Source organism: Anolis sagrei, chromosome 6 (assembly GCF_037176765.1).
Source record: "Anolis sagrei isolate rAnoSag1 chromosome 6, rAnoSag1.mat, whole genome shotgun sequence".
Lineage (NCBI taxonomy): Eukaryota > Metazoa > Chordata > Lepidosauria > Squamata > Dactyloidae > Anolis > Anolis sagrei.
This window is the reverse complement of record NC_090026.1, coordinates 130,980,943-131,006,792: the sequence shown is the minus strand read 5'-3', so window position 1 is coordinate 131,006,792 and position 25,850 is coordinate 130,980,943. Positions and strand designations below refer to the sequence as shown.

General features: G+C 47.2%; 1 protein-coding gene across 2 annotated transcripts in view; it reads right to left on the bottom strand.

The window, feature by feature from the left end:
- Positions 1-25,850, bottom strand: part of CSPG5 (chondroitin sulfate proteoglycan 5) — a 40,860-nt gene that overhangs the window by 6,603 nt on the left and 8,407 nt on the right. For both annotated transcript variants that reach the window (XM_067470424.1, XM_067470425.1), the window contains exons 2-3: positions 21,151-22,657; positions 12,379-12,567 (exon numbers count right to left, since the gene is read on the bottom strand). In XM_067470424.1, coding sequence (XP_067326525.1) covers positions 12,379-12,567; positions 21,151-22,657 — 1,696 coding nt within the window. The remainder of the gene's footprint in view (positions 1-12,378; positions 12,568-21,150; positions 22,658-25,850) is intronic.

Here is a 25,850-nt window from a genome sequence, read left to right as displayed (position 1 = left end):
CGGAGTAATCTCTGGGGTTGGTAGGGGGATAAGCGGGCCTTCAGGTACGCCGGCCCCAGACCATGTAAGGCCTTAAAGGTTAGTACCAGCATCTTGAAAGTAATCCGGTACTCAATTGGAAGCCAGTGCAGCTGTTGGAGGATTGGGGTGATACGACACCTCGCCGGCACCCCGGCAAGAAGACGAGCCGCCGCATTTTGCACCAGCTTCATTTTCCGGATCACTGACAAAGGAAGGCCAATGTAGAGGGTGTTACAGCAGTCAATCCTCGAGATGACCGTCGCCTGGATCACCGTAACCAGGTCGTTCCTAGATAGGAAGGGAGCCAGTCGCCTAGCCTGACGTAGGTGGAAAAACGCAGAGACCTGGGCCTCCATCTCTATATAGTCTAGAGATGCCATCCTAAGATTTTATTTATTTATTTAACTTGTATACCGCTACTCCCAATTTGGCTTGGAGTGGTTTACTTAAAAAAAAAAAACCACAACAAGGCACTGATGGAAATTTTCGGCTGTTAGGAATTGTGGGAGTTGAAGTCCAAAACACCTGGAGGGCCCAAGTTTGCCCATGCCTGATCTAAATGGAATGACCTAAATAATAATAATAATAATCTGTAAGTTCTTTAAGACAATCCTTATGAATTGATAGTGCTGAGCCCCCTCCCCACCTTTTACAAAAGCCGTCCTGGGGACCCCCAAGATGCCAAGTCCTGGAATGTTTCCCCCTCTCCTCCTTCTTCTTCTTCCATGGCGAATGAGGAGACAATGGGCCATCTGCTCCCTCTTGAAGGGGCTCCAGGGACGTGGAGAGAATGGCGAGGGTGGGCTACAGCGGATTTGAGGAGGGGGGCTACTGCACAAGGCTCATTGGCATGCATTGGCCGCTCTCCGGCTTGCGGGAAGAAAAGGGAGAGCGTTGGAGGCCGGCTCCGGCTCCCATGACCCCTGGCCGGGGAGGGGGTCTCGGGAAGAGAGGCGCAGGCCGTTCCCAGGCTTTGGGACCCCCTCCTCGCCTTGCAACCCAAGCCCCACATTGGGGGGAACGACACAAGCAGTGTTTGGATGCAAAGGAAAACACCAGGCTGGAATCCCATTGATACGCCAACTGTAGGCGCATGGGTTCAATGGGTTTCATCTTCACACACTAGTTGGGAATTGAGTCAATGGATGTGCTTTTGTTGGGACGAAAGAGCAGGAGTCGGGCCAGATGTCCGTCTTAGCGCTGTTTAGAAATGGCCCTTGGTTCACCTGAAATCCAAAACACCTGGAAAGCCAAAGTTTGCTCATGTCTGCTATAAGCTATACTGGAGGATTCCCACAAAATAGTGATGGACCAGCTCCAGGCTGAGCCTGGGACTTTTGGATACTGTTGCATTTTTGTTCAGGCTTGTGCTATGCAAGTGCAGAGAGACACAGTTTGAAATTGAAGCTCAGGGCCCTTCCACAAAGCCATTTAACCCAGAATATCAAGGCAGATAATCTTGAAGCATGCAACGAATCAGTGAGCAGTGAGTCAACTGTAAAATAAGATGCATGAAACTGATTGGTCGGGAAATGCCCGAGCCTGGGACTTATGGATACTCTCGCATTTATGTTCAGGCTTGTGCTATACAGGCCCAGAGAGACATAGTTTGAAATTGAAGCTCAGGGACCTTCCACACAGCCATATAAACCAGAATATCAAGGCAGATATTTTGGAGATATCCTTCCAGGTGTTTTGGACTTCAACTCCCACAAATCCTTCAGTACATGGATGACATACTGATTGCACAGGCATGGACCAACTTGGGCTCTTCCTCCAGGTGTGTTGTACTTCAACTCCCACAATTCCTTCAGTACATAGACAACACCCTTCAGTACGTGGACGACATACTCATCGCACAGGCATGGGCCAACTTGGGCCCTTCCTCCGGGTGTTTTGGACTTCAATTCCCACAGTTCCTTCAGTACATGGACAACATCCTTTGGTACGTGGATGACATATCCATCATACAGGGATGGGCCAACTTGTGTCCTTCCTCCAGGTGTTTTGGACTTTAATTCCCACAATTCCTTCAGTACGTGGACAACATACTCATCGAACAGGCATGGACCAACTTGGGCTCTTTCTTCACGTGTTTTGGATTTCAACCCTCACAGTTCCTTCAGTATGAGGACAACATCCTCCAGCACGTGGATGACATACCCATCATATAGGCATGGGCCAACTTGGGCCCTTCTTCCAGGTGTTTTGGACATCAACTCCCACAGTTCCTTCAGTACGTGAACAACATATTCATCGAACAGGCATGGACCAACTTGGGCTCTTCCTCCAGGTGTGTTGTACTTCAACTCCCACAGTACCTTCAGTACATGGACAACATCCTTCCGTATGTGGACAACATACTCATTGCACAGGCATGGACCAATTTGTGTCCTTCCTCCAGGTGTTTTGGACTTCAACTCCCACAATTCCTTCAGTACATGGACAACACCCTTCAGTACATGGATGACATACTCATCGCACAGGCATGGACCAACTTGGGCTCTTCCTCCAGGTGTGTTGTACTTCAACTCCCACAATTCCTTCACTACATGGACAACATCCCTCAGTACACGGACAACATATTCATCATGCTTTCTCCAGGTGTTTTGGACTTGAACTCCCACAATTCCTTCAGTACATGGACAACATCCTCCAGTACGTGGAAGACATACTCATTGCACAGGCATGGCCAACTTGGGCCTTTCCTCCAGGTGTTTTGGACTTGAACTCCCACAATTCCTTCAGTACATGGACAACATTCTTCAGTACTTGGATGACATGCTCTTTGGACAGGCATGGGCCAACTTGGGTTCTTTCTTCATTTGTTTTGGACTTGAACTCCCACAATTCCTTCAGTACATAGACAACATCCTCCAGTACGTGGAAGACATACCCATCATATAGGCATGGGCCAACTTGGGCCCTTCCTCAAGGTGTTTTGGACTTCAACTCGCACAATTCCTTCAGTACATGGACAACATCCCTCAGTACATGGACAACATATTCATCATGCTTTCTCCAGGTGTTTTGGACTTGAACTCCCAGTGTTCCTTCAGTAAATGGACAACATCCTCCAGTACGTGGAAGACATACTTATTGCACAGGCATGGCCAACTTGTGTCCTTCCTCCAGGTGTTTTGGACTTCAACTCCCACAATTCCTTCAGTACATGGACAACATCCCTCAGTATGTGGACGACATATCCTTTGGACAGGCATGGGTCAACTTGGGCCTTTCCTCCAGGTGTTTTGGACTTCAACTCCCACAGTTCCTTCAGTATGAGGACAACATCCTCCAGTACGTGGATGACATACCCATCATACAGGCATGGGCCAACTTGGGCCCTTCTTCCAGGTGTTTTGGACTTCAACTCCCACAATTCCTTCAGCACGTAGACAACATACTCATCGAACAGGCATGGACCAACTTGGGCCTTTCCTCCAGGTGTTTTGGACTTCAACTCCCACAGTTCCTTCAGTATGAGGACAACATCCTCCAGTACATGGATTACATACCCATCATACAGGCATGGGCCAACTTGGGCCCTTCTTCCAGGTATTTTGGACTTGAACTCCCACAATTCCTTCAGTACGTGGACAACATACTCATCGAACAGGCATGGACCAACTTGGGTTCTTCCTTCACGTGTTTTGGACTTCAACTCCCACATTCCGTCAGTACATGTACAACATCCTCCGGTACGTGGACGACATAGTCATTGCACATCCATGGGCCAACTTGGGCTCTTCCTCAAGATCTTTTGGACTTCAACTCCCATAATTCCTTCAGTACGTGGACAACATTCTTCAGTGTGTGGACGACATACTCATTGCACAAACATGGGCCAACTTGGGCCCTCCAGGTGTTTTGGACTTCAACTCCCACCATTCCTAACAGCCTACCGGCTGTTAGGAATGGTGGGAGTTGAAGTCCAAAACACCTGGAGGGCTGAAGCTTGCCCATGCCTGATCTCTCCACAGTGTGAAGGGCTCAGGGGACATCTGTGTGCGCCTGGGATGCTGCAAAGGGGAGGCAGCTTTGCTCCTCTGCATATTTATCCCTCGGTCTCCCGTGCTCCCGGATACTAATTACCGATGGCAAATTTTGGGCAAAACATTCATTAGCGGCTCATTAGGGAGCTGGCCTTCCAAAGAGAGCTTTTCCTTGCCTCCAGCAGCAGGCAATCGGAGGACTTTGTGTGCAATCATCGGGATGCCGTTCCCTGCACATGCATGCATGCTCTTGGGGTCATCTGGGGTTAGCAGGCCAGCAAAGGCTGGGTCTGAGACCCTTCTGGCCCAGAGAGGGAGGTTTCCGCATCACATGCCCTCGCATGTCCTTTCGCCAACTGTAGTCCAGCCTTCTCTTTTGTGGTCATTTCACAATAAAGCTAAAGAGTGGGACTATTGGAAATAGCAGATTTTGTCACTTGGGAGTTGTAGTTGCTGGGATTTATAGTTCACCTATAATCAAAGAGCATTCTGAACTTTACCAACGATGGAAATGAACCAAACTTGGCACACAGAACTCCTATGACAGAAACAGAAAACACTGGAAGGGTTTGCTGGGTATTGACCTTGAGTTTGGGAGTTGTAGTACACCTACATTCAGACAGCACTGTGGATTCAAAGAATGATGGAGCCAGACTAAGCTTGGCACAGATACTCAATATGCCCAGATGTGAACACTGGTGGAGTGTGGGGAAAATAGACCTTGACATTTGGGAGTTGTAGTTGCTGAGATTTATAGTTTGCCTGCAATCAAAGAACATTCTGAACTCTACCAACGATGGAAATGAACCAAACTTGGCACACAGAACTCCCATGACAGAAACTGAAAATACTGGAAGAGGGGTTGGTGGGCATTGACCTTGAGTTTGGGCGTTGTAGTTCACTTATATCCAGAGAGCACTGTGGATTCAAAGAATGATGGATCCAGACCAAAATTGGCACAGATACTCAATATGCCCAGATGTGAACACTGTTAGAGTTTGGGGAAAATAGACCTTGACATTTGGGAGTTGTAGCTGCTGAGATTTATAGTTCACCTACAAACAAAGAGCATTCTGAACCCCACCGACGATAGAATTGGGCCAAACTTCCCACACAGAACCCCCATGACCAACAGAAAATACTGTGTTTTCTGATGGTCTTTGGTGACCCCTCTGACACTCCCTTAAGACCCACCTCATGACCCACCCTCTTTCTAAACATATGCTTTACATTATTTAAATACTTTAATGTTGATCATTTTAATATGTTTTTAAGTATCCCAGTTTTGGGGGGAAAGCTAGGAATCGAACAATGGCTTCCATGTTGAGATGGGCAACTGATCTCTTCTGGGTTTCAATCCAAACTTAATCAAAGCTCCCCAAGATATTGCACTGAATTGGAGACATGGAGTTCATCCTATTGGATGCCCTGAACTCCAAAGAGGGATTTTCCTTGCCTCCAGCTGCAATTGCGACTGTGTTCCCTCCACATCCATGCTCTTGGGGTCATCTGGGGCTAGCAGGCCAGCAATGGCAGAGTTTGAGCCCAATTCTGTCCTTTTGCGGAAAGCGTTTGGCATCATGTTCCCACCCTTCTTCAGGCATGCTTAGCCTGAAGAAGAGAAGGCTGAGAGGAGACATGATAGCCATGTATAAGTATGTGAGAGGAAGCCACAGGGAGGAGGGAGCAGGCTTGCTTTCTGCTTCGCTGGAGACTAGGTCGCAATGGAACAATGGCTTCAAACTACAAGAGAGGAGATTCCACCTGAACATGAGGAAGAACTTCCTGACTGTTCAGCAGTGGAACTCTCTGCCCCGGAGTGTGGTGGAGGCTCCTTCTTTTAAGGTGGAGGCTTTTAAGGAGAGGCTGGATGGCCATCTGTCGGGAGTGCTTTGAACGCAATTGTCCTGCTTCTTGACAGAATGGGGTTGGATTGGATGCCCCACGAGGACTCTTCCAACTCTAGGATTCTATTATTCTATAACAGTCCAAAATCCAAAGCATCTCTCTGTTCTGAGAGTCTAATAGAGTCTTTTATCTAAAGAAGAGACTCGATTTCTGAAATGGAGTCTGAGTCCTGGGTCCCAGATCTAATCACATGCTCTGCAGCCCCTCCCACAACCTAGAGTTAAAGGAAACTGCATAACAAACAATTCTGAAATGGAATCTGACTCCTGAATAGTCCCAGATCTGATCACATGGTCTGCAGCCCCTCCCACAACCTAAAGGAAAACTGCATACCAAACAATTCTGAAATGGAGTCTTTGGCCTGAATAGTCCCAGAGTCTGAGTTCTGAATATTCCTGAATAGAAACAATTGTGAAATGGAGTCTTTGTCCTGAATAGTCCCAGAGTCTGAGTCCTGAATAGTCCCAGATCTGATCACATGGTCTGCAGCCCCTCCCACAACCTAGAGTTAAGGAAAACTGCATACCAAACAATTTTGAAATGGAGTCTGAGTCCTGAATAGTCCCTGATCTGATCAAATGTATGCAGCCCCTCCCAAAACCTAGAGTTAAGGAAAACAGTATACCAAACAATTCTGAAATGGAGTCTGGGTCCTGAATAATCCCAGATTTGATCACATGCTCTGCAGCCCCTCCCACAACCTAGAGTTAAAGGAAACTGCATAACAAACAATTCTGAAATGGAATCTGACTCCTGAATAGTCCCAGATCTGATCACATGGTCTGCAACCCCTCCCACATACTGCATACCAAACTGCATACCAAACAATTCTGAAATGGAGTCTGGGTCCTGAATAGTCCCAGATTTGATCACATGCTCTGGAGCCCCTCCCACATCCTAGAGTTAAGGAAAACTGTATACCAAACAATTCTGAAATGGAATCTGACTCCTGAATAGTCCCAGATCTGATCACATGCCCTGGAGCCCCTCCCACATCCTAGAGTTAAGGAAAACTGTATACCAAACAATTCTGAAATGGAATCTGACTCCTGAATAGTCCTAGATCTGATCACATGCTCTGCAGCCCCTCCCACAACCTAGAGTTAAGGAAAACTGTATACCAAACAATTCTGAAATGGAGTCTGGGTCCTGAATAGTCCCAGATTTGATCACATGCTCTGCAGCCTCTCCCACAACCTAGAGTTAAGGAAAACTGCATATCAAACAATTCTGAAATGGAGTCCTGAATAGTCCCAGATCTGATCACATGGTCTGCAACCCCTCCCACATACTGCATACCAAACTGCATACCAAACAATTCTGAAACGGAGTCTGAGTCCTGAATAGTCCTGGATCTGATCAGATACTCTGCAGCCCCTCCCACAACCGAGAGTTAAGGAAAACTGCATACCAAACATTTCTGAAATGGAATCTGAGTCCTGAATAGTCCCAGATTTGCTGATTCAAACATAGGACTTACTTTTTGGATAAATAAGGCCTGGGCAAACTTTGTCCTTCCAGGTGTTTTGGACTTCAACTCCCACAATTCCTAACAGCCTACCGGCTGTTAGGAATTGTGGGAGTTGGAGTCCAAAACACCTGGAGGGACAAAGTTTGCCCACACCTAGGACAAACTCTTTCTATGCTACCTGGAGAGATGTGGAAACACCTTGGGCTCCAAATTGTGGAGGGACTCTAAAGGAAAAGGTAACTTCTCCATGCTGCGCTCATCCAGGAGCCTGCAGACACATATACACACACACGTGTGTGTGTTCTGCGCCCTTGGATGCTCCTTTGGGATGTCTAGACGGGTGCCGGTACCATTTCTGCCTCCTCCTTGCCTCCTCCTCCATCTGCCACTCGGTTTCACCTTTCCTTCCTGTCGCACTGTTGGCACCCTGGAAATTTACGGCCCCCGGAGAGCAGCAAATTATCGGGAGGGCCAGCCATTGCATCTCGTGCGGCACAGACACAAAACACAAGCGCTTGGCAGGTCTCCTGGCTCCAAGGGGAGACTGTAAATCACATGTCGGAGCCAGAAGGGCCTTTCCCCAACACAGCCGGGGTGCCCGCTTGCCTGGGAAAGATGGAGAGGTGGCGTCCTCTTTGTTAAGGGGCGTCCATCGATGTGGCGCAACTGTCTTTTCATGCTCAAGGTTCCAGAGAGTGGCCACATGACCTTGGAGGTTTCAGGAAAGGCAAAAGCTGCACATCGCAAGTGCTGAACCTGACTCAGCACATAGAAGATGGCTTTGAAAGGCAGCAGATCACAGGAGCTGTCTTCATAGACCTGTCAGCAGCCTATGAGACTGTGAACCACCACCTCCTCCTGAGAAAAATGTATAATCTCACAAAGGACGACCACCTCACCCGCCTCATAGGAAACCTGCTACAAAACAGGAGCTTTTTTGTTGAGTTCCAGGGCCAGAGAAGCAGATGGCGGAAACAGAAGAACGGCCTGCCTCAGGGGAGCGCGCTTGCTCCATCCATGTTCAACATCTACACAAATGACCAGCCACTGCCAGAAGGGACAGAGAGTTTCATCTATGCTGATGATCGTGCCATCACCGCTCAAGCAGGGAGCTTTGAGATGGTTGAACAGAAGCTCTCCGAAGCTCTAGGTGCTCTTACTGCCTTTTACAGGGAAAACCAACTGATCCCTAATCCATCTAAAACACAGACATGTGCTTTTCACCTTAAGAACAGACAAGCATCCCGAGCTCTGAGGATCACCTGGGAAGGAATCCCACTGGAGCATTGCAGCACACCGAAGTACCTGGGAGTCACTTTGGACTGTGCCCTGACCTACAAGAAGCACTGCCTGAATATCAAGCAAAAAGTGGGGGCTAGAAACAAGATCATACGAAAGCTGACTGGCACAACCTGGGGATCACAACCAGACACAGTGAAGACATCTGTCCTTGCGCTATGCTACTGTGCTGCTGAGTACGCATGGCCAGTGTGGAACACATCTCACCACACTAAAACAGTGGATGTGGCTCTTAATGACACATGCCGCATTATCACAGGGTGTCTGCGCCCTACACCACTGGAGAAATTACACTGTCTAGCCGGTATTGCACCACCTGACAGGAAATAGCAGCCAATAGTGAAAGGACCGAGGCAGAGACATCTCCAGCTCATCCCCTGTTTGGGTATCAGCCAGCACGTCAACGACTTAAATCAAGAAATAGTTTTCTAAGATCTACAGAGACATTTGCTGGAACACCTCAGCAAGCGAGAGTCCAAAAGTGGCAGGCTCAAACCCAGAACCTCAACCAATGGCTGATACCAAATGAGAGACTCCCCCCTGGGCACACAGAAGACTGGGCGACTTGGAAGGCGCTGAACAGACTGCGCTCTGGCACCACAAGATGCAGAACCAACCTCAAGAAATGGGGCTACAGGGTGGAATCCTCGGCATGCGAGTGCGGAGAAGAGCAAACCACTGACCACCTGCTGCAATGCACCCTGAGCCCTGCCACATGCACCATGGAGGACCTTCTTGCGGCAACACCAGAGGCACTCCAAGTGTCCAGATACTGGTCAAAGGACATTTAATCCACTACCAAGTTTGCAAAATCTGTGTTTTGTTTTTTTTAATCTGTGTGTTTGTTTTTTTCTGTTAGAAATGTAATACAATGGTACGGTTGCTGATGACACGATAAATAAATAAATACCTTGGAGGTGTCTGTGCCTGTCCGATGGGTATGTTGTCTACATACCAAAGGATGTTGTCCACGTACTGAAAGAAGTCCAAAACACCTGGAGGAAGGGCCCAAGCTGGCCCATACCTGGGATAGGTGATGCCACGGGGACGAGGGAGTCTCTAATTACTGGGCGTGACTGTATCCATTGGATGGAGAATCCCCATTTCTAAGCCGAAGAGCCGGCGTTGTCCGTAGACACCTCCAAGGTCACGACTGCATGGAGTGCCGTTACCTTCCAGCAGGAGCGGTACCTATTGATCTACTCACATTTGCATGTTTTCAAACTGCTAGGTTGACAGAAGCTGGGCCTAACAGCAGGAGCTCACCACACTCCCCGGATTCAAACCGCCTATCTTTCGGTCAGCAAGTTCAGCAGCTCAGTGGTTTAACCTGCTGCACCACCGGGGGTGGCTCCCTCTATGCAAATACCTCACTGATTGATCTACTCACACTTGCATGTTTTCAAACTGCTAGATTGGCAGAAGCTGGGCCTAACAGCAGGAGCTCACCACACTCCCCGGATTCAAACCGCCTATCTTTCGGTCAGCAAGTTCAGCAGCTCAGCGGTTTAACCTGCTGCACCACCGGGGGTGGGGCCCTCTATGCAAATACCCTCACTGATCTACTCACACTTGCATGTTTTCAAACTGTTAGATTGGCAGAAGCTGGACCTAACAGCAGGAGCTCACGACGCTCCCCGGATTCAAACCGCCTATATTTTGGTCAGCAAGTTTGCAAGCGCTGTTACTTTCCCGCAGGAGCGGTACCTATTGATCTACTCACATTTGCATGTTTTCAAACTGCTAGGTTGACAGAAGCTGGGGCTGACAGCAGGAACTCACCCTGCTCCCCGGATTCAAACCACCTATCTTTCAGTTAGCAAGTTCAGCAGCTCAGCGGTTTAATCTGCTGCACCACCGGGGGGGGGGGGCTCTATGCAAATACCCTCACTGATGGACTTTGCAGCTGCAAGACTACTCAAAGCTATTCAAGCTCCTGGTGTTAGCCCCAGCTTCTGTCAACCTAGCAGTTCAAAAACATGCAAATGTGAGTAGATCAATAGGTACTGCTCCGGCAGGAAGGTAAGGGCACTCCATGCAGTCATGCCGACCACATGACTTTGTCTATGGACAATGCCGGCTCTTTGGCGGGGTTGGTGCTCATCTCCATTTCTAAGCTGAAGAGCCGGCATTGTCCGTAGACACCTCCAAGGTCATGTGGCCATTGGCATGACTGCATGGAGCGCTGTTACCTTCCTGCAGGAGCGGCACCTATTGATCTACTCATATTTGCATGTTTTCAAAGTGCTAGGTTGACAGAAGCTGGGGCTGATAGTGGGAACTCACCTTGCTCTTCGCTCCAGCTGCAAGGCTACTCAATGCTATTCAAGCTCCTGGTGTTAGCCCCAGCTTCTGCCAACCTAGCAGTTCAAAAACATGCAAATGTGAGTAGATCAATAGGTACAGCTCCAGCAGGAAGGTAAGGGCACTCCATGCAGTCTTGCTGGCCACATGACTTTGGAGGTGTCTATGGACAATGCTGGCTCTTTGGCTTAGAAATGGAGATGAGCACCAACTGCAGACTCCGACACAACTGGACTTTATGTCAGGGGAAACCTTTACCTTTACTGCATACATACATACACAAATACACACACATATACACAAACACATGTATACATAAGGGAAAACCTTTACCTTTACTATATATATATACACACATAGGTAAATGTAAAGGTTTTCCCCTGACATTAAGTCCATATGTGTTTGTGTGTGTGTGTGTGTAGGTAGGTGGTAAACGTTTTCCCCTGACATTAAGTCGAGTTGAGTCCAACTCTGGTGCTCATCTCCATTTCTAAGCCAAAGAGCCAGCATTGTCCTTAGACACCTCCAAGGTCATGTGGCCAGCATGACTGCATGGAGCACCCTTACCTTTCTGCAGAAGTGGTACCTATTGATCTACTCACACTTGCATGTTTTTGAACTGCTAGGTTGGCAGGAGCTGGGGCTGACAGCAGGAGCTCACCCCACTGGCCAGATCTGAACCTGTGAACTTTCGGTCAGCAAGTTCAGCAGCTCAGCAGTTTCACCCGCTGTGCCACGGGGCAACATATAGCACTTAGAATGATCTGCTAGAGCACTCATAGGTAAAGGTAAAGGTTTTCCCCTGTGTCCGACGCTGGGGGTTTGTGCTCACCTCCATTTCCAAGCTGATGAGCCGGCGTTGTGCATAGACACCTCCAAGGTCATGTGGCCAGCATAACTGCATGGAACGCCCTTACCTTCCCGACGAAGCAGTACCTATTGATCTGCTCACATTTGCATGTTTTCGAACTGCTAGGTGGGCAGAAGCTGGGGCTAACAGCAGGAGCTCACCCCACTCCCCAGATTTGGTCAGCAAGTTCAGCAGCTCAGCGGTTTAATCTGCTGCACCACCAGAGGCTCCGTATAATATATAGATGGGGAAAATCATAGTCTCACTCACTATCTGATTTGGTCAGACCTCCCTTGGAATAATAACCCTGCATCCAGTCCTGGTCACCAAAATTCAAGACTGAGATAGACAAGAGGGAAGGTGTCCAGAGAAGGGAAATTCCAACGATCAAGGGTCTGGAAAGCACGGGTCTCTATGAGGAGTTAGGAATTGTGGGAGTTGGAATCCAAACCACCTAGAGGGAGGGCCCAAGTTGGCCCATGCTTGCTGCCTATACTCATGCCCCACCTGCCCCGATTGGCGCCACTCACTTGGTCTTGCGCAGCTTGCTGTTCTCCGTTTTGAGCAGGTAGAGCTTCTTGGCGAAGAAGACGGTCATCATGAAGAGGAGCAGGACCACCAGGGCGGCCGAGCCCACCGCCACACACATCACCTGGAAGTCCGTGATGATGGACTCGCAGCGCATGCCCTTGTGCCAGATGTAGTCCTGCGTGTTGCACCTGCAGAGGGATGGACAGAGAGAGGGGGGAACGGTCAGCAAAAGGGGAGACATTGGGTGACCACGGGCATGATTGGGCTCAGAGCAATCAGTGGCCCTGCTCTCGATCCCGCCTTCCTCACAGGCGCATCTGGCGGGGGACGAGAGACAGGGCCTTCTCAGTGGTGGCCCCTCGGTTGTGGACCTCCTTTCCCAGGGATATTAGGCCCTTCTCTCACCTCACAGGTGCGTCTGGTGGGGACGAGAGACAGGGCCTTCTCAGTGGTGGCCCTCGGTTGTGGACCTCCTTTCCCAGGGATATTAGGCCCTTCTCTCGTCTCACAGGCTCATCTGGCGGGGGACGAGAGACAGGGCCTTCTCAGTGGTGGCCCTCGGTTGTGGACCTCCTTTCCCAGGGATATTAGGCCCTTCTCTCGTCTCACAGGCTCATCTGGCGGGGGACGAGAGACAGGGCCTTCTCAGTGGTGGCCCTCGATTGTGGACCTCCTTTCCCAGGGATATTAGGCCCTTCTCTCGTCTCACAGGCTCATCTGGCGGGGGACGAGAGACAGGGCCTTCTCAGTGGTGGCCCCTCGGTTGTGGACCTCCTTTCCCAGGGATATTAGATTGGCCCCCTCCCCCCCGACCTTTCAGAAAAGAGTGAAAACCTGTTTGGAACTTCAGCATGACCAGATAAACACAAAATTATAATACGAACATGGAACGGCTAATATGATGTAAACAGATGAGAAGTAAAAGAAACAGTTGAACTAGATATTCTAACAGAATATTTGAGAAAACCTTGAAATCCCGGTGTGTTCGGCATGATGTCATGGGTGCCTGGATGGACTTAAATTAAGTAGTGTGGCTTCAAGCCTCTTAGAGGAGACAACATTGCTAAAGGATGATTTTCCTGTCTCTGCTCGGGGAGAATTGTAGGTCTCAGATCAGAGAGAACTGCAGGCAGTTGAGGCTGGGGTGGATTTTTGAATTCTGGTGCTGGTTCCCAGGCAAAGTGAAAGTCCTTAGACTGACGGGGAGTTTTCCCGGGGAACCAGATTAGGCCTGAGAACAGAGGGAGTAAAAAAAACAGTCGAACTAGATATTCTAACAGAATATGTGAGAAGAACTTGAAATCCAGGTGTGTTCGGCATGATGTCATGGGTGCCTGGATGGACTTAAATTAAGTAGTATGGCTTCAAGCCTCTCAGAGGAGACAACATTGCTAAAGAATGATTTTTCTGTCTCTGCTTGGAGAGAATTGTAGGCCTCAGGTCAGAGAGAACTGCAGGCAGTTGAGGCTGAGGCAGATGTTTTGGATTCCGGTGCTGGTTCCCAGGCAAAAGGGGAAAGTAAAAGTCATTGGGATGATGGGGAGTTTTCCCGGGGAACTAGATTAGGCCCGAGAATGGAGGGAGTAAAAAAAACAGTCAAGCTAGATATTCTAACAGAATGTATGAGAAGACCTTGAAATCCAGGTGTGTTCGGCATGATGTCATGGGTGCTCGGACGGACTTAAGTAATTTGGCTTCAAGCTTCCCAGAGGAGACAATGCTGTTAAAGGCTGATTTTCCTACCAGCTGTTAGGAATTGTGGGAGTTGAAGTCCAAAACACCCGGAGGGCCAAATTTTGCCCATGTCTGATCTAATTCTTACACTAAGCATGAGCCAAGAGTGTGCTGCAGCAGCTAAAAATGCAAATGCGATTCCAGGCAATAGAAGGATCGTGTCTATGGATGGGAGTCCCCATCTCGCTCTATTCTGCTTTGATAGAACCTCACCTGGAATAACATTATACTGAGTTCTAGGTGAAACAATTCAAAAAGGAGATGGACAAGTACAAATAGGAGACACATGTGAAGTTCAGCCTGAAATTCAGAGTGGATGCATCGCTGCAAGGCAACACTGTACCCCGACATTTTGCCGACATTCTATTATTCGATGTCAGGAGGAATTCCTTCTTCCCAGCCTCAGGTATTCCTTTCAGGGTGTTTTGGCATTCAGGATCCGCCGTGACTTGAACCCAAGGCCCTTTGCCGGCGGGCGCCACATTCCCAGATGGCCCCATGTCACCGCTGATTAGGATTATGGGGACATGGCGTCTTGACAGCAGGCCGTTGACCTAATTTCAACACCAAGCGTCCCCCCCACCCTGACTGCCACACACTGGGGTCTGATAATACTCTCTGCAAGACTATGAACCCTTGAGCTGGAATAACGATATATATGTATATATATATACTAGCTGTACCCGCCACGCATTGCTGTGGCCAACCTTCCCTCTTTCTCTCCTTCTTCCCCTCCTTCCTTCACTCCCTCTTTCCTTCCGTCCTTCCCGTCTTTCCTTCTCTTCTTCCTTCCTTCTCTATCTCTTTACTTCTTTCCCCCTTTTCTTTCTCTTCTGCTGTCTCCCTTTTCTTCCTTCTCTCTTGCCTTCTTTCCTTCGCTCCCTCTTTCTCTACATCTTCCCCCTTCCTTCCTTCCCTCCCTCTTTCTCTATATCTTCCCCCTTCCTTCGCTCCCTCTTTCCTTCCTTCTTTCCCTTTGCTTCCATGCTTCCTTCTCCCTTTCCTTCCCTCTTTCTTTTCTTTTCTTCCTTCTCTCTTTCCTTCTTCCCTTCTCTCCCTCTTTCTCTACATCTTCCCCCTTCCTTCGCTCCCTCTTTCCTTCCTTCTTTCCCTTTTTTCTTTCCTTCTCTCCTTCCTTCGTTCCTTCCCCCTTTCCTTTCTTCCTTCTCTACCTCTTTCCTTCCTTTTCTCTTTGCTTCCATGCTTCCTTCTCCCTTTCCTTCCCTCTTTCTTTCCTTCCCTCTTTATTTTCTTTTCTTCCTTCTCTCTTTCCTTCTTCCCTTCTCTCCCTCTTTCTCTACATCTTCCCCCTTCCTTCGCTCCCTCTTTCCTTCCTTTTTTCCCTTTTTTCTTTCCTTCTCTCCTTCCTTCGTTCCTTCCCCCTTTCCTTTCTTCCTTCTCTACCTCTTTCCTTCCTTTTCTCTTTGCTTCCATGCTTCCTTCTCCCTTTCCTTATTTCTTTCCTTCCCTCTTTCTTTTCTTTTCTTCCCTCTCTTTCCTTCTTTCCTTCCCTCCCTCTTTCTCTACATCTGCCCCCTTCCTTCGCTCCCTCTTTCCTTCCTTCTTTCCCTTTTTTCTTTCCTTCTCTCCTTCCTTCCTTCCCCCTTTCCTTTCTTCCTTCTCTACCTCTTTCCTTCCTTCCTTCTCTCTTTGCTTCCATGCTTCCTTCTCCCTTTCCTTCTTTCTTTCCTTCCCTCTTTCTTTTCTTTTCTTCCTTCTCTCTTTCCTTTTTCCCTTCCCTCCCTCTTTCTCTACATCTTCCTCCTTCCTTTGCTCCCTCTTTCTTTCCTTCTTTCCTTTTTCTTTCCTTCTCTCCTTCCTTCCTTCCCCCTTTCCTTTCTTCCTTCTCTACCTCTTTCCTTCCTTTTCTCTTTGCTTCCATGCTTCCTTCTCCCTTTCCTTATTTCTTTCCTTCCCTCTTTCTTTTCTTTTCTTCCCTCTCTTTCCTTCTTTCCTTCCCTCCCTCTTTCTCTACATCTGCCCCCTTCCTTCGCTCCCTCTTTCCTTCCTTCTTTCCCTTTTTTCTTTCCTTCTCTCCTTCCTTCCTTCCCCCTTTCCTTTCTTCCTTCTCTACCTCTTTCCTTCCTTCCTTCTCTCTTTGCTTCCATGCTTCCTTCTCCCTTTCCTTCTTTCTTTCCTTCCCTCTTTCTTTTCTTTTCTTCCTTCTCTCTTTCCTTTTTCCCTTCCCTCCCTCTTTCTCTACATCTTCCTCCTTCCTTTGCTCCCTCTTTCTTTCCTTCTTTCCTTTTTCTTTCCTTCTCTCCTTCCTTCCTTCCCCCTTTCCTTTCTTCCTTCTCTACCTCTTTCCTCCCTTTTCTCTTTGCTTCCATGCTTCCTTCTCCCTTTCCTTCCCTCTTTCTTTCCTTCCCTCTTTCTTTTCTTTTCTTCCTTCTCTCTTTCCTTCTTCCCTTCCCTCCCTCTTTCTCTACATCTTCCCCCCTTCCTTTGCTCCCTTTTTCCTTCCTTCTTTCCCTTTTTTCTTTCCTTTTCTCCTTCCTTCCTTCCCCCTTTCCTTTCTTCCTTCTTTGCCTCTTTCCTCCCTTTGCTCTTTGCTTCCATGCTTCCTTCTCCTTTCCTTCCCTCTTTCTTTTCTTTTCTTCCTTCTCTCTTTCCTTCTTCCCTTCCCTCCCCCTTTCTCTACATCTTTCCCCTTCCTTCGCTCCCTCTTTCCTTCCTTCTTTCCCTTTTTTTTCCTTCTCTCCTTCCTTCCTTCCTTCCTTCCTTCCTTCCTTCCTTCCTTCCTTCCTTCCTTCCTTCCCCCTTTCCTTTCTTCCTTCTCTACCTCTTTCCTCCCTTTTCTCTTTTCTTCCATGCTTCCTTCTCCCTTTCCTTCTTTCTTTCCCTCCCTCGCTCTTCCTTTTCCTTCCTTCCTTTCTTTTTTTTCTCCCCTTCCCTCTCTCATTCTTCTATTTTTCTGTATTGTCATTTAGCTTTTTGTCATTTAGTTTTTGGGGGCTTTTTAAGTCCCTTCTGCTGTGTTTTCCAGTGTTTTTATGAGTGAAGGACCTACATTGGGTTGTTAGGTGTCTTGTGTCCAAATTTGGTGTCAATTCGTCCAGTGGTTTCTGAGTTCTGTGAATACCACAAACGAACATTGCATTTACATATATATATATATATATATATATATATATATATATATATATATACTAGCCGTCCCCTGCCACGCATTGCTGTGGCCCACATGGAGGTTCTGTGTGGGATGTTTGGCCCAATTGTTTCATTGGTGGGGTTCAGAATGCTCTTTGATTGTAGGTGAACTATGAATCCCACCAACTACAACTCCCAAATGTCAAGGTCTATTTTCCCCAAACTCCATTTGTGTTCATATTTGGGCGTATTGGTCCAGAACCATCATTGTTTGAGTCCACAGTGTTCTCTGCATGTAGGTGAACTATAAATTCCAAAGTCAAGGTCAATGCCTACCAAACCCTTCCAATATTTTCTGTTGGTCCTGGGAGTTCTGTGTGCCAAGTTTGGTTCAATTCCATCATTGGTGGAGTTCGGAATGCTCTTTGATTGTAGGTGAACTATGAATCCCACCAACTACAACTCCCAAATGTCAAGGTCTATTTCTCCCAAACTCCATCTGTATTCATATTTAGGCGTATTGAGTGCTTGTGCCAAGTTTCGTCCAGATCCATTATTGTTTGAGTCCACAGTGTTCTCTGGATATAGGTGAACTACAACTCCCAAAGTCAAGGTCAATGCCTACCAAAGCCTTCCAATATTTTCTGTTGGTCCTGGGAGTTCTGTGTGCCAAGTTTGGTTCAATTCCATCATTGGTGGAGTTCAGAATGCTATTTGATTGTAGGTGAACTATAAATCCCAGCAACAACAACTCCCAAATGACAAAATCATAATTTTTGAGTGATGGTCACTCCTTGTGTTGTGAGACATTTTGTTGCCAAGTTTGGTGTGATTTCATTCATTCGTTCTTTTGTTTTTAAGGTACTCATTATGCAAAAAGCATTTTTATCTATCTATCTATCTATCTATCTATCTATCTATCTACCTACGTATCTACCTACATATCTATCTATCTACATATGTATCTACCTACCTACCTATCTATCTACCTACCTACCTACGTATCTATCTATCAATCAATCTATCTATCTACCTACCTACGTATCTACCTACGTATCTACCTACCTACCTACCTACGTATCTATCTATCTATCTACCTACGTATCTACCTACCTACCTACATATCTATCTATCTACCTACCTACATATCTACCTACCTACCTATCTACCTACATATCTATCTATCTATCTACATACGTATCTACCTACCTACCTACCTACCTACGTATCTATCTATCTATCTATCTACCTACGTATCTACCTACCTACCTACCTACATATCTATCTATCTATCTACATACGTATCTACCTACCTACCTACCTACCTACCTACATATCTATCTATCTATCTACCTACCTACATATCTACCTACCTACCTACCTACCTACATATCTATCTATCTATCTATCTACATACGTATCTACCTACCTACCTACCTACCTACGTATCTATCTATCTATCTACCTACGTATCTACCTACCTACCTACCTACATATCTATCTATCTATCTATCTACATACGTATCTACCTACCTACCTACCTACCTACGTATCTATCTATCTATCTTTCTATCTATCTATCTACCTACATATCTACCTACCTATCTACCTACATATCTATCTATCTATCTATCTACATACGTATCTACCTACCTACCTACCTACCTACGTATCTATCTATCAATCTATCTATCTACCTACCTACGTATCTACCTACCTACATATCTATCTATCTATCTATCTACCTACCTACATATCTACTTACCTACCTATCTACCTATCTATCTATCTATCTACATACGTATCTACCTACCTACCTACCTACCTATCTACCTACCTACTTATCTATCTATCTATCTATCTATCTACGTATCTACCTACGTATCTACCTACATATCTATCTATCTATCTATCTATCTATCTACCTACCTACCTACATATCTATCTATCTATCTATCTATCTATCTATCTATCTACCTACCTATCTACCTATCTATCTATCTATCTATCTATCTATCTATCTATCTCAGCTTTCCTCTCTTAAACCTTCCTCAAAGTGGCTGTACAACTGCCAGGGGTTATTCATTGTTATTAATATATCATCATCATAATCATTATAATCAACATGTCTCCTGGAAGCACTATTGCCAAGAGTCTATTGTTGTTGTTGTTGTTGTTACCCTGCTTTCCTCTCTTAAATGAGGGACTCAAAGCGGCTGTAAGGTCACCAGGGGTTGGTTATTATTAGTGTTGTTGTTTGTATTGTCGAAGACTTTCATGGCCGGAATCACTGGGTTGTTGTAGGTTTTTTCGGGCTATATGGCCATGTTCTAGAGGCATTCCCTCCTGACGTTTCGCCTGCAACATTCACACCTAGCTCCAGCAGACAAGAGTTCTTTGTCCCACCCTGGTCATTCCACAGATATATAAACCCTTCTTCCTAGTTCCAACAGACCTCACTACCTCTGAGGATGCTTGCCATAGGTTCAGGTGAAACGTCAGGAGAGAATGCCTCTAGAACATGACCATATAGCCTGAAAAAACCTACAACAACCCAGTGTTGTTGTTGTTATGATGTTCCCTATTGAATACTTGAACTGGAAGCCAGGAGTATGTTGCTGTTGTTGTTGTTGTTGGAGTCTTAAACAATACTCAAAGCAGTTGTATGGCTGCCATGGGCCATTGTTATTAGTTCACCAGGGGTCAGTTATTATTAGTGTTGTTGTTGTTATTATCATGTCCCCTATAGAATACTTAAATTTGAAGCCAGGAATCTGTTGTTGTTGTTGTTGCTATTGTCAGAGTCTTAAACAATACTCAAAGCAGTTGTATGGTTGCCATGAGCTATTATTATTATTATGATTATATTATTATTATTATTATGTCATCATAATAATCATAATCAGCATATCTCCTAAGGAAACTTTGAGCTGGAAGCACTATTGACAAGAGTCTATTGTTGTTGTTGTTGTTGTTGTTGTTACCTCGCTTTCCTCTCTTAAATGAGGGACTCAAAGTGGCTGTAACGTCGCCAAGGATCAGTTATTAGTGTTATTGTTATGATGATCCCTATAGAATACTTGAACTGGAAGCCAGGAAATGTTGTTGTTGTTGCTGTTCTTGTTGTTGTTGTTGTGTTAGAATCTTAAACAATACTCAGAGCAGTTGTATGGTTGCCATGGGCTGCTATTATTGTTGTTGTTGTTATTGTTATTATTATTACACCATTGCTATATTGATAAGACTTTTAAGTCTGAGGCCCAATGATATGGGATCCTGGAAGTTGTAGTTTGACAAGGTCTTCAGGTTTCTTTATTAAATAGTGTGGGTGCCTAGCCAACTACAACTCCCATTATTCCATAGCCTTGAGCCATGGCAGTTAACGTGAATTGTATCAATAATATTAGTCCACCTTAAACCACACTTCCACCACATAATTGTCCCAGTTTGTTTCTGCTTTCTGCGCCACTGCGGGATTTCTAGTGCAAGGGAATTCATTGGAGAGCCCTAGAGCCGAGTCCCTTCGGGGAGATGGTGGTGGGATACAACAATAATAACAATAATGGGTTGTTGTAGGTTTTTCTAGGTTATATGGCCATGTTCTAGAGGCATTTTCTCCTGACGTTTCGCCTGCATCTATGGTAAGCATCCTCAGAGGACTTCTGAGGATGCTTGCCATAGATGCAGGCGAAAAGTCAGGAGAAAATGCCTCTAGAACATGGCCATATAACCCAGAAAAACCTACAACAACTCAGTGATTCCAGCCATGAAAGCCTTCGACAATACAATAACAATAATTATTATTATTCTGTCTATAGAGAATTCAGAGCCACACCCCAGACTAAAAATCCCAGGGTATAGCCAGGGCACTTAAAGTGGCATGGAAGTGGTATAACCGTGCGGTGTGGACACACCTTCCACTTGCCAGGGAAGCCCCTCCCACTCACCTGCAGAAGGCACCCAGGTTCTCCACCAGGTAGCACTGCCCTCCGTTGTGGCAATAGCTGGGGAAGGTGTCGCACACAGACTTGCAGGTGGTGTTGTGCCGGAGGTAGCCGCTACGGCATTCGGTGGCATTGTCGGTACTGCCGCCAACCGCCAGGTGGAGGTCCCTCCCGGCTTCGGCCGGTCGCGGCCTGGGGCTGACCGCAGGACCGCTTCCGGCCGAGATGATAAAAGTCTGCAGCGGAGGGACGAGGAAGTGTCGGCCGGTGGGCTCCGGGTCATGCGGCTTGGCAGTAGGGGCCTTATCAGTGGGGGCCCGCTGGTCGTTCTCATCTTCCAGGTCCCGGGCCGGCCCTCCTCGTCCACCTTCCTCGCCTTCCTCCTCCTCGCCTTCCTCCTCCTCCAGGTCTTCCTCCTCCTCCGGCTCCTCCAGGTCTTCCTCCTCATCGCCGTCGGTGTAGAAGGAGGTGGTGGGGTAGAAGTCGGCCTCGTCGAAAGGGGTGAAGTCGTCGTAGAGGTCGTGGAGCGACCACGACATCCCCTTGTCTTCTGAAGGTTGCCGCTTGGTGGAATCCGGACCGGGGGCACCTGCCAGACCCTCCCCACCGTCAAAGAGGTCGTAGTAGTCGACATCGATGATTTCCGAGGCCAAGGGGTCCGGGGAGGTCTTGGGAATCAGGGGAGTGACCACGGCCGGTGGCGGGGTCTCCGCGCCCGGCCAGGACAGGTCCGTGTGTCCTTGCGTTCCTTCCGACGGCGAAACGGTGGAGGCCGTCTCCAGCCACAACTCTAAGGGCTCCTCTTTTTGGGCTGAGTCTTGATCTTTCGAGCCCGTCGAGGTGGTCAACGCCTTGTCCCCAAACAGGTCGAGGTAAACATCTCCTTCGGCGTTGTTGTGGCCGGAGGGCGAGCTGGTCTGGGTGGCAAACGGGGTGTCCGTCGGCACCGGATCCCCTTCGGCCACGTTCTCTTGATTCAGTTGGTGCTGGTCCCCGCTGCCAGTTTCCTCTCGGCTGTCCGAAGCGGGCACTTCTTTCCAGGCCGTGTCCGGTCCCTCGGCCGGCCGGGCAAAGACGGTTGCCCCGGACAATGCCTCCATGGGCCTCTTCTCCCCGTCTTCTTGTCTCCGCTGCCGGGCCCACACAGGCTGCCACGCTTGACCCTTCTCCCACTTTTCCGAGGCTGCCGAGCAGCCCAAACAAAGGCCTGACTCATTCTTCTCTTCCGCCATGTCTCCAGGCAAGAACCTCACCGAGACGCCAGTCCTCGGAGGACCACCGACAGCTGGGGTGTCCCCCGCAGGTGCCTTGAGCTGGGATTCCTTCACTCCAGATGCCTGTGAGGTCTCTGAGACGTTCTCCCCGTGCTGTGTGCTGGTGTTCTTTGCCACCGCTCGGATCTCCTCGCCCAACGAGTCCCCATCATTAGCCGTGGTCTGCAGTTGGCCTCCTCTCCAAAGAACCCCTTGGCCTTCGGTGCCGTTGGGGGGCTGCGGGAGTTGCTCCGAAGCTGGGAAAAAACCACAAATTGGAGAAAACACATGAGATGAGTGATTCAGGGTTGACTGGGGGAAAGGCAGCACAAAATAGATAAAGGAGGAGTAGAGGAATATCGGGATAATCTAAATCAGGTGTTGGGGTTCAGCCTGAGTTTGAACTTGAACCTGATTCTCTGTTTGTTCCTCCTGATGCTAATGAAAGTATATTTACTGATGCTAGTGGAAATGTACCTTTTGATGCCAATGCTCCTGAAATTAGTGAGGAAGAAACTGCTGTAGGTTTGGAAAATGCCAATGTTCCTGAAATTAGTGAGGAAGGAACTTCTGTAGATTTGGAAAATGAAAGTACCAGTGTTCATGAGAATGCTTCAGAGGGAGACCTTGACCTTTCCCTCCCTTCTGCACCTGTTAACTGTAATGACAACAGAAAGGGCCAAATTTGGCAAGACAGAAGTAAATCACTCAGTTTGCGTCGATCCTCCCGAATTCAAGAATTAAAAACATTGGCTTCAAAAAAGAAGGGCGGTTCACGGAACCAATTCTTGAGTTTTAATTGCCTTACGCTGGGCTGACTGTCTCAGTTCAGGCATCGTTTCAGAATTGATGAAGACCTTGGCAGTTCTCCCGGTTCCCTGGCCATAGTTTGGGAGGATTTCTAGGATATCAAGTATGGTTAGTGGATTGCTAACAGGTTCCAGTATTTCCCAGTGAGGCTTTTGGTTTTGCTTTGTCCATCTAAATTCATGTTTGCTGATTTTGCTGTGGCTTTTGACTTGCATTTTTCCTTTATTTTGTAACCATTTTTCTTCAATAAAAAAGGATTGTTTTTCACAGCCAAGTGTGGTGGAGAGTTATCTTAGGGCCTCGTTCCCTGCTCTGGATTGCAACATCAGGCATGGGTAAATTTGGACACTTCGGGTGTTTTGGACTCCAACTCCCACCGTTCCTAACAGCCTTAGGCCCTTTCCTGAGGCTGTTAGGAATGGTGGAAGTCCAAAATGAAAGGCAACACAAAATAGGTAAATGAGGAGTATAGGAATATTGGCATAATCTAAATCAGGCATGGGTAAATATGGACTTTCCGGGTGTTTTGGACTTTAACTCCCACCATTCCTAACAGCCTTAGGCCCTTTCCTGAGGCTGTTAGGAATGGTGGAAGTCCAAAAGGAAAGGCAGCACAAAATAGGTAAAGGAGGAGTATAATAATATCAGGATACTCTAAATCAGGCATGGGTAAACTTGGACCTTCCGGGTGTTTTGGACTCCAACTCCCACCATTCCTAACAGCCTCAGGAAGACGCCGAGTCGGTTAGGAATGGTGGAAGTCCAAAAGGAAAGGCAGCACAAAATAGGTAAAGGAGGAGTATAGGAATATTGGGATTATCTATGGTGGAAGTCCAAAAGGAAAGGCAATACAAAATAGGTAAAGGAGGAGTATAGGAATATCGGGATAATCTAAATCAGGCATGGGTAAGTTTGGACCCTCTGAGTGTTTTGGACTCCAATTCCCACCATTCCTAACAGCCTCAGGAAGATGCCGAGGCAGTTAGGAATGGTGGAAGTCCAAAAGGAAAGGCAGTGCAAAATAGGTAAATGAGGATTATAATAATATCAGGATAATCTAAATCAGGCATAGGTAAATTTGGACCTTCCTGGTGTTTTGGACTCCAACTCCCACCATTCCTAACAGCCTCAGAAAGATGCCAAAGCTGTTAGGAATGGTGGAAGTCCAAAACGAAAGGTAGCACAAAATAGGTAAAGAAGCAGTATAATAATATCAGGATAGTCTAAATCAGGCCTGGGTAAACTTGGACCCTCTGGGTGTTTTGGACTCCAACTCCCACCATTCCTAACAGCCTCAGGAAGATGCTGAGGCTGTTAGGAATGGTGGAAGTCCAAAAGGAAAGGCAGCACAATGTAGGTAAAGGAGGAGTATAGGAATATTGGGATAATCTAAATTAATTCAATTTTTGGTCTTATTGCCCTTTGGCTCCCCATTTGGGGTCCTTCTTGGCTCCTCATTTGAGTCTCTCCTTCTTGTAAGCATCTACTACAACCATAAGCATCTTTTACAACCGGGATTCTATGAACCGGATGGTAAGCATCTACTACAACCATAAGAATCTTCTACAACCGGGATGCTATGAACCAGACGGTAAGCATCTACTACAACCATAAGCATCTACTACAACTGGGATGCTATGAACCGGATGGTAAGCATCTACTACAACCATAAGCATCTACTACAACCGGGATGCTCTGAACCGGACGGTAAACATCTACTACAACCATAAGCATCTTCTACAACCGGGATGCTATGAACTGGACGGTAAACATCTACTACAACCATAAGCATCTTCTACAACCGGGATGCTATGAACTGGACGGTAAACATCTACTACAACCATAAGCATCTTCTACAACCGGGATGCTATGAACCGGACGGTAAACATCTACTACAACCATAAGCATCTTCTACAACCGGGATGCTATGAACCGGACGGTAAACATCTACTACAACCATAAGCATCTTCTACAACCGGGATGCTATGAACCGGACGGTAAACATCTACTACAACCATAAGCATCTTCTACAACCGGGATGCTATGAACCGGATGGTAAACATCTACTACAACCATAAGCATCTTCTACAACCGGGATGCTATGAACCAGACGGTAAACATCTACTACAACCATAAGCATCTTCTACAACCGGGATGCTATGAACCGGACGGTAAACATCTACTACAACCATAAGCATCTTCTACAACCGGGATGCTATGAACTGGATGGTAAACATCTACTACAACCATAAGCATCTTCTACAACCGGGATGCTATGAACCGGACGGTAAACATCTACTACAACCATAAGCATCTTCTACAACCGGGATGCTATGAACCGGACGGTAAACATCTACTACAACCATAAGCATCTTCTACAACCGGGATGCTATGAACCGGACGGTAAACATCTACTACAACCATAAGCATCTTCTACAACCGGGATGCTATGAACCGGACGGTAAACATCTACTACAACCATAAGCATCTTCTACAACCGGGATGCTATGAACCGGACGGTAAACATCTACTACAACCATAAGCATCTTCTACAACCGGGATGCTATGAACCGGACGGTAAACATCTACTACAACCATAAGCATCTTCTACAACCGGGATGCTATGAACCGGACGGTAAA